At 40.0% G+C, this 9,390-nt stretch overlaps 1 protein-coding gene across 1 annotated transcript; it reads left to right on the top strand.

The window, feature by feature from the left end:
- The first annotated feature begins 1,659 nt into the window (after positions 1 to 1,659).
- On the top strand, positions 1,660 to 3,846 carry LOC141619177 (uncharacterized). Its single transcript, XM_074436198.1, has 4 exons — positions 1,660 to 2,109; positions 2,242 to 3,237; positions 3,286 to 3,624; positions 3,679 to 3,846. The coding sequence occupies exons 1-4, from the start codon at positions 1,660 to 1,662 to the stop codon at positions 3,844 to 3,846; spliced, it is 1,953 nt and encodes a 650-aa protein (XP_074292299.1).
- Positions 3,847 to 9,390: the final 5,544 nt, after the last annotated feature.

Here is a 9,390-nt window from a genome sequence, read left to right as displayed (position 1 = left end):
TCATTTGCATTAGTCTAGAACACAACTAAAAACCCAAACCAATCGTGCCACTTGCATAAATTGAAATAGATAGACTTAGAACCCAAAGCACACCGTCCCATGGATCGACCTCAACTTACCACTAACTAGTTGTTTGTTGAGAATATAAATGTGTTTGATTGGGAGACCCGACGACATCACCCATCATGTACTGTTCTTGTTGTTTAGATAGTCCTACTCAACCGTTGGGTTGACCGTGTTTCGTTAAACACCTGTGATGAACCAATAATTGGGGAGCTGATTGATTTCAGGTAATTGAGCAGGCTTAGAAGAGGAGCTGAAGGGCGAGAGGATATGGCATTTACATAGCTGTCTAGATCACCTTAGAAGAACAAACAATAATTATTATTCGTATTATTTAGTTTTCCGCTGCAGTTGTAGTTATTAATTTAATTATTTATTTTGGATTATGTAATAAGGCCATTTAAACATTATATTTATTTAAAGTACTGTGGTTTCGCTTACCTTTGTATTCACTACCTCGGGAGACTGAGATGGTAACACGTTCATTTATCTAGGAATGCTTAGTAAAGGCTCTTAAATAAATGGAGGTGTTACAAAGTGGTATCAAAGCGTACGTTCCTCAAGCCAAAAAAAATGAACCCAATAAATTTAGGGTGAGTCTAATAAAATGAACCCGGGTAGGAACTGTTAGGAACCCCCTTAAGGCTTGGGGTGAGTTAGGGGCCCCCTCACACCAAACTTCTGGCCCTTTCAGTTTTGAACCGGTCATCTTTGAGAGAATTAAATGAGTGGGGTAATTAGGGAAGATCTTCTGTCTTAAGGGTCAATTGTTTATCTTCAGATAGAAATTTCTAACCTTGTTGCAGGATGCGGATTGAGCTAAGGAATATGTGACGGTATTATTTTGGCCTAGGGCCATGTGAATTTGAATAGTTGTTGGAAGTAGTTTGAGAAATTGGATGATATATGCATCAAATAGTGAACTGAATTTTTTTGTTGAAATTATATAAATTGGTTTGAATTAAAAGCGTGAATTATTAATTTACATGAATGGATGTTGTGTGAATTAGAAATATTATGTCTAGTGATATGCGGCTATATGATCCCTGAGCCATGATTAGTATAGTAGTTTAACGATTAAGCAATGAATTTTGTGGGTGATGGTTATTAAAACGGCTAGCAACCGTGGGAGTGTGGCGGTTTTGGACGGCCGTGGGTCACGTGGTTGGCTGGCTTTCGGCCAGTCCAGTCAACCACATGTTGTTTTGTTTGCAGGTGTGTTATTTGAAAACCTTATGCTCAAATTACTAACCAAAAGCTTATGTGTGTACTTTTCTTTAATATCAGAACCATGCCTCCAAAGAAAGCTACATCTACACCTACACCCACTTCTATGTCTCAAGAGGAGATTGATCGTCTGATTGCTATGAATGGGGCCTTGACAGCTATGTTGAAAGCCAAGGGGTCAGTGCAAGATTCAGCTAAAGCGAGTGCTTCTATTGCTAGGCACAATCCGACGAAGTATGATGGCTTGGGAGCACCTTCTTTATTGGGAGATTGGCACAAAGAATTTGATAACCTATTCGAGCTATTAAAGTGTCCCGCGGAAATGCAAGTGGATCAAGCTGCTTATATTATCTAAGAGGGAAAGCTGGTATGTGGTGGACTAGAAGCAAGGAGGCTGTGAGAGAGGCTGCTGTAAATAGTGGAAGTGATTATGTGAGGTGGTCGGGGTTCAAGAAGGTTATGAATGTTGTGTTCGTTCCAGAGCACATTAAGAGCAGAATGAGAGCAGAATTTGACTCTTTCAAAATGACAGATGAGATGACAGTGGAGACCTACTACAATAAGTTCATGGAGCTATCTGAGTATATTTCATACTTAAACTTCAGTGATGAGATGTTGGCACTTAGATTCGAGAAGGAGTTGACCACAATTATCAAGAAGAGGCTGGCAGCTGGGCAACCAAGTAACATGGATGACGTGTATCAAAGAGCTGGACATGCGAAGAGGATTGCAGATATGCTTAAGGAAGAAAAGAAAGAAAGGGGTGAGAAGAGAAAGACTGAGGCTGCAAGTGAGAGTGCTGGGAATAAGAAACAAAATGTGAATCCATAGCGATCTTTTTTCTCCAACAATGGGCATAATGGGATTGGAAACCGTGGAGGTTTCAGCAGAGGAGGAGTTTCGGGAGGTGGTGTGATCACTTGTTTTAGATGTGGGAAAGTGGGTCATAAGATTGCTGATTGCAGAGTTTATGTGGGAGGTCAAGGTAGGGGATTTGTTAATGTGAACCAGAGTGGAGGCCAGCGTACCCCTATGCAAAAATATGGGAATTATAATCAAAGATCCGGTGGTGGCAGTTATCAGAGGAGCAACAAAAGCAATTATTCCAACCAAAATCGCTTCAACAACAATCAAAGCAATAATTTGCAGAAGATAATGAACAATGGAAATCAGCAGAATGGGTCATCATCAGCTAGCCAGAGTGGAGCTAAGAGAAGTGGGAAATTATTTATGATGGGAAAGGAAGCTGCTGAGGAGGATGCTCATGTTGTCACGGGTACATTGCTTGTTAATTCTGAGCCTACCTTTGTTTTATTCGATTCGGGAGCTACCCACTCTTTTATTTCAAGTGAGCATGCTAGGACTTTAAATTTGAAAGAATATGATGAGATAAAAGACCTAGTTGATATACCTTCGAGGGATTCCTTACCTTGTAGTCGTGTGTATAGAGATGTGTCAGTTAAAATTAGGGAAGCTATCTTTTTGACCAGTTTAATTGAATTTCCTTTGGGTGGTTTCGAGGTAATTTTAGGGATGGATTGGTTGAGTAAATATATAGCCTTTATAGATTGTCACCAGAAGAAAGTAAGCTTGAGTGGACCTAAGGGAATAAAAGGGACTTACAAGGGATTTGTAGTTAAACCAAAAATAAAACTTATCGCAACAGCTACCTTAAACTCTTGTTTGAGGAAGAAAAGTGAGTTGATCTTGTGTCATGTGAGGGACACGCGAGAGGAGGTGCCTGGGGCGGCATCTATACCTGTTGTGCAAGACTTTCAGGATGTGTTTCCAGATGAGATTCCAGGGTTACCACCTCAGAGGGATATTGATTTTGGCATTGACTTAAAACCTGGGGCGGGACCAATTTCTAAAGCACCTTATAGGATGGGACCTAAAGAGTTGGAGGAGCTTAAAAAGCAGTTGGAGGAATTGTTGGATAAGGGTTATGTGAGGCTGAGTGTGTCACCTTGGGGAGCACCTGTGTTATTTGTTAAGAAGAAAGATGGGAGCATGAGGTTGTGTATTGACTATAGAGAGCTGAATAATGTGACTATCAAGAATCGTTACCCTTTGTCGCGGATTGATGATTTATTTGACCAGCTGAGTGGGGTTGGAATATTTTCTAAGATTGATTTGAGGTCGGGGAACCATCAGTTGAGAATTAAGAATGAAGATATTCGTAAGACTGCATTCAGGACAAGGTACGGACACTACGAATTTGTTGTTATGCCATTTGGATTAACTAATGCACCAGCAGTCTTCATGGACTTGATGGACCGTGTGTTTAGTCCCTATTTGGATCAGTTCGTGGTTGTCTTTATCGATGATATCCTGGTGTATTCTAAGAATAAAGAAGAGCATGAGAAGCATTTGAGGATTGTGTTGCAGACCCCTAGGGAAAATAATCTTTATGCTAAGTTGAGCAAGTGTGAGTTCTGGTTAGAGAAAGTTGCCTTTTTGGGGCATGTGGTGTCAAAGGAGGGAGTGTCAGTGGATCCAAGAAAGATTGAGGCAGTGTCCAAGTGGGAGAGACCAAAGAATGTGGGGGGATATTAGAAGTTTTCTGGGGTTGGTTGGCTATTATATGAGGTTTGTAAAAGACTTCTCAAAAATAGCTAAGCCTTTGACTACCTTGATGAGGAAGGAGAATAAGTTTAAGTGGGATGAGAGTTGTGAGATGGCATTCCTAACCCTGAAGGAGCGCCTGACTACAGCTCCTATTTTAGCCTTACCTGAAGGGAGTGAGAATTTTGAAGTTTATACAGATGCTTTGAAAAATGGTTTGGGATGTGTGCTTATGCAGAATGGGAAATTAATAGCCTATGCCTCGAGACAGGTGAAGCAGTATGAAGCAAATTATTCAACTCATGATTTGGAATTAGGAGAGGTGGTTTTTGCCTTAAAATTATGGCGTCATTATCTTTATGGAGCTACTTTTAAGGTATTGTCTGATCACAAGAGCTTAAAGTACATTTATACTCAGAAGGAGCCAAATATGAGACAGAGGAGATGGACAGAGTTAATTGGAGATTATGACATGGAGATAACTTATCATGAAGGGAAAGCCAATGTGGTGGCGGATGCACTTAGTCGGAAATCTGTCCATGCTTTGTGTACTGCCATGTCTAGGATGAAATTGCGTGAAGAGGTGGAAAAGATGGGCATTTCTATGATTAAGAAAGGAGATACAATTGGAGATTTGACCATTGAGCCAGAGTTGTATGAAGAGATCAGGAAGAAGCAAGAAGGAGATGGAAGAGTGGCGCGGTGGAGAGAGGCCGTGGGTGAGGCCGTGCTGGAAGGTGGGAAGAAACGGTTTCACATTGGTAGTGATGGTGGTTTGAGGTTTGATGGGAGATGGTGTGTACCTGCTGATGAGGAATTAAAAAGAAAGATTTTAACTGAAGCTCATTCTACTCAATATTCTCTTCATCCTGGAGGAGATAAATTATATAAAGATTTGAAGAAGACTTTTTGGTGGCCTAAGATGAAGAAAGAGGTTGCTGAGTTCGTATCTAGATGTTTAGTTTGTCAAAGAGTGAAGGGAGAGCATAAGAGACCACAAGGTAAAGTTCAGTCCTTGGATGTGCCTGGATGGAAGTGGGACAGCATTTCGATGGATTTCATTGTGGAATTGCCTAAGACTCAGAGGGGGAATAATATGATATGGGTGATTGTGGATCGATTGACTAAGTCAGCTCACTTTATTTCTATGAAAGATACTTGGAGTAAAGCTGAGTTGGCTAAGTCTTATGTCAAAAATGTGGTGAAGCTTCATGGTGTGCCAAAGGATATTGTTTCTGATCGCGATTCAAGGTTTATATCTAAGTTCTGGCAAGAATTGTAATCTTTGATGGGGACTCAGTTGAAAATGAGTACAATATTTCATCCAGCCACAGATGGCCAGACTGAGAGGACAATTCAGACCTTGAAGGATATGCTGAGAGGTTGTGTCATGGAGTTTGGTGGATCATGGGAGGAGAGGTTGGATTTGATTGAGTTTTCATATAATAACAGTTACCATGCTAGTGTTGGCATAACACCTTTTGAGGCATTGTATGGCAGGAAGTGTAGGAGTCTTGTGTGTTGGGATGACAGGGCAGATGCAGTTGTGTTGGGACCTGAGATGATACAAGAAATGGTGGAGCAAGTGCACATTATTTGTCGAAAGATGCGTGCAGCGCAAGATAGACATAAGAGTTATGCAGATTTAAAAAGGAGTGATATAGAGTTTGCCGTGGGAGATAAGGTGTTTCTTAAAGTGTCTCCTATGAGAGGTGTGATGAGGTTTGGGAAGAAAGGGAAGTTGAGTCAGAAGTATATTGGGCCATATGAGATCTTAGACAGAGTTGGAGAGGTAGCTTACCGTTTAGCATTACCTCCAGCTTTGGATAGAGTGCATAATGTTTTTCATGTTTCACAATTGAGGAAGTATGTGAGTGATCCTACTCATGTGCTGGGCCTGAGCATGTTGAGATTGATGAGCAGTTATCTTATGTTGAGGAGCCTAAGGAGATTTTGGATCGAAAAGTGAGAAAGACTTGTAATGGTGAGACTGCGCTAGTGAAGATTTTATGGTCTAATTATAAGGTGGAAGAAGCTACATGGGAAGCTGAAGTTGCTATGCGAGAAAAGTATCATAGTCTTTTTGTTTGAGTTAGTTGGTTACGGGGACGTAACCCTTTTTTTAGGGAGATAGGATGTAACATCTCGTATTTTATAATATTTTTATGATAAATTTAATAATAAAAGTATCTTGTGAGGGATTTAATAAGAAATTTAGTTGGAATTTATTTGAGATATTATTTCTGTTGTTTGGGTATTTTGGTGAACTTCGGGACAAAGTTCTTTTTAAGGAGGGAAGACTGTAATACCCCGCATTTTAGACCCTAGAATTATATTAAAATGTGTTTTAAATGATATTTAATAATTTAATTAATTAAATAATAAATTGTAAAACGGTAATAAAATAATGAAATAATACTTGAAACGAAAATAATGTGGGCCGTGTATATTAGGTATGTAGTCGGGTTTGTAATTGTTGGTGATTACTAATACTAGTATGGGAGTAATTAAAAAGAAAAGGGAAAATAAAGATAATGACTTTAAGGAAACTTCCTCCCTCTTTCCTTCCCACATCTATATAAATAAGAAGTTATACCTACCCATAAGCATACAAAAACATAAAAACACAATAATTGATTTAAGGCAAGGAAGAGAAAGATCAAAGGGAGAAAAGTAAGAGAATTCATCCAATTATTATTGTCTCAAGGTAAGACCGTCTTGCGATTAATCAATTATACTTTATAATTTACATATATTGTTTATATACATGGTCAGCATGCGTCCTTCAATTCCACCGTAGGACCACCATAGTGCCCCTGTCTTCGATTCTAATTTCCCTGGGACCACCGTTGTACTCGCCTTAACCTTGACCTGACCTTCGTCAACCGGGGAAGGGTGTTTAACGGGTGGTTGCGTTAGCCGTGGGGATTGAATTGGGGTTTTGGGCTGTTTGTGGCGGTCGTCGGGACCTAGGTATTGGGTGGTTAGTTGGGGAGGTTGGAGTCGGTCCTAGTGATGGTGGTTAGGTGCTGGGTGTTGTGGTGGCTGGCGGATGTTCACAGGGGTATCCGTTGGTGTAGGTGTCGGGTTTTGGTGTTTGGTGGCTACGATTGGGGTAGTCGGCCCTGGGCCGGTTATGGGAGGTTGTCGGCGTGTCGGTTGGGCAGTGGTGGTGTTGGGGACGGCGTGAGGTGGTGGCTGTTGGTGAGGGAGATGGTGAGGTCGTGGTAATGTGTATATTGTGGGGTTGCTGACTTGCTGTGTCTTGTTTTCCATCCAAAATTGTACGGGATTTTGTATGGGTATGTGTGGGTTATTCGTATCAATAAATTAATAGATCAGGTTATGTAATCGTTACACGGAGATTTAATTAATTAAACTAAATTTCAATTAATTAAATTAATATAATGAATTGAATAATTAATAATTAAATTCTAATATTCGTTTAGGTCACGGTTTTGAAGTGGAGTAATTCTGATTATTTTATTGGACTGTTTTATTGGATTTGACGCTGAGGTAGGTTATCTACTCAACTCGAATATGCATTGGTGTAATTTATTAAATAATTATTAGTTGGAATTGGATGTTTGATTGTTGAATGTTGTGTTTGTTAATCTATTACTATCCATATTGTATATTGTATTGATGTTTTGAAGGCCCGGTCCAAGGGTGGCGGGTAAAATGAAGAACCGGTCCACGGGTGGCGGTATATAAAAGGGTGTCTCGGGAATTATGTTGATATTGTTTATAAGGGTGTCTCGGGTTACTGACAAGGGTATCTCGGGTTATTTATATGGGTGTCTCGGGTTGTGTATGGAGGATGTGTGGAGATTTGGAGTTGTGATCGGGATTGATCATTTACATGTTTATTCTGTATTATTGTTGTACTGTTCTTGTTGTTTAGATATTCTTACTCAACCGTTGGGTTGACCGTGTATTCGTTAAACACCTGTGATGAACCAATAATTGGGGAGAAGATTAATTTCAGGTAATTGAGCAGGCTTAGAAGGGGAGCTGAAGGGCGAGAGGATATGGCATTTACTTAGCTGTCTAGATCACCTTAGAAGAACAACCAATAATTATTATTCGTATTATTTAGTTTTCCGCTGCAGTTGTAGTTATTAATTTAATTATTTATTTTAGATTATGTAATAAGGCCATTTAAACATTATATTTATTTAAAGTACTGTGGTTTCGCTTACCTTTGTATTCACTACCTCAGGAGACTGAGATGGTAACACGTTCATTTATCTAGGAATGCCTAGTAAAGGCTCTTAAATAAATGGAGGTGTTACAAAGTGGTATCAAAGCGTACGTTCCTCAAGCCAAAAACAAATGAACCCAACGAATTTAGGGTGAGTCTAATAAAATGAACCCGGGTAGGAACTGTTAGGAACCCCCTTAAGGCTTGGGATGAGTTAGGGGCCCCCTCACACCAAACTTCTAGCCCTTTCAGTTTTGAACCGGTCATCTTTGAGAGAATTAAACGAGTGGGGTAATTAGGGAAGATCTTCTGTCTTAAGGGTCAATTGTTTGTCTTCAGATAGAAATTTCTAACCTTGTTGCAGGATGCGGATTGAGGGAAGGAATATGTGACGGTATTATTTTGGCCTAGGGCCATGTGAATTGGAATAGTTGTTGGAAGTAGTTTGAGAAATTGGATGATATATGCATCAAATAGTTAATTGAATTTTTTTGTTGAAATTATATAAATTGGTTTGAATTAAAAGCGTGAATTATTAATTTACATGAATGGATGTTGTGTGAATTAGAAATATTATGTCTAGTGATATACGACTATATGATCCCTGAGCCATGATTAGTATAGTAGTTTAACGATTAAGCAATGAATTTTGTGGGTGATGGTTATAAAAACGGCTAGCAACCGTGGGAGTGTGGCGGTTTTGGACGGTTGTGGGTCACGTGGTTGGCTGGTTTTCGGCCAGTCCAGTCAACCACATGTTGTTTTGTTTGCAGGTGTGTTATTTGAAAACCTTATGCTCAAATTCCTAACCAAAAGCTTATGTGTGTACTTTTCTTTAATATCAGAACCATGCCTCCAAAGAAAGCTACATCTACACCTACACCCACTTCTATGTCTCAAGAGGAGATTGATCGTCTGATTGCTATGAATGGGGCCTTGACAGCTATGTTGAAAGCCAAGGGGTCAGTGCAAGATTCAGCTAAAGTGAGTGCTTCTATTGCTAGGCACAATCCGACGAAGTATGATGGCTTGGGAGCACCTTCTTTATTGGGAGATTGGCACAAAGAATTTGATAACCTATTCGAGCTATTAAAGTGTCCCGCGGAAATGCAAGTGGATCAAGCTGCTTATTATCTAAGAGGGAAAGCTGGTATGTGGTGGACTAGAAGCAAGGAGGCTGTGAGAGAGGCTGCTGCAAATAGTGGAAGTGATTATGTGAGGTGGTTGGGGTTCAAGAAGGTTATGAATGTTGTGTTCGTTCCAGAGCACATTAAGAGCAGAATGAGAGCAGAATTTGACTCTTTCAAAATGACAGATGAGATGACAGTGGA

This window comes from Silene latifolia, chromosome X (assembly GCF_048544455.1).
Source record: "Silene latifolia isolate original U9 population chromosome X, ASM4854445v1, whole genome shotgun sequence".
NCBI lineage: Eukaryota > Viridiplantae > Streptophyta > Magnoliopsida > Caryophyllales > Caryophyllaceae > Silene > Silene latifolia.
The sequence above is the reverse complement of the archived record's forward strand: the minus strand, read 5'-3'. Positions and strand labels throughout refer to the sequence as shown.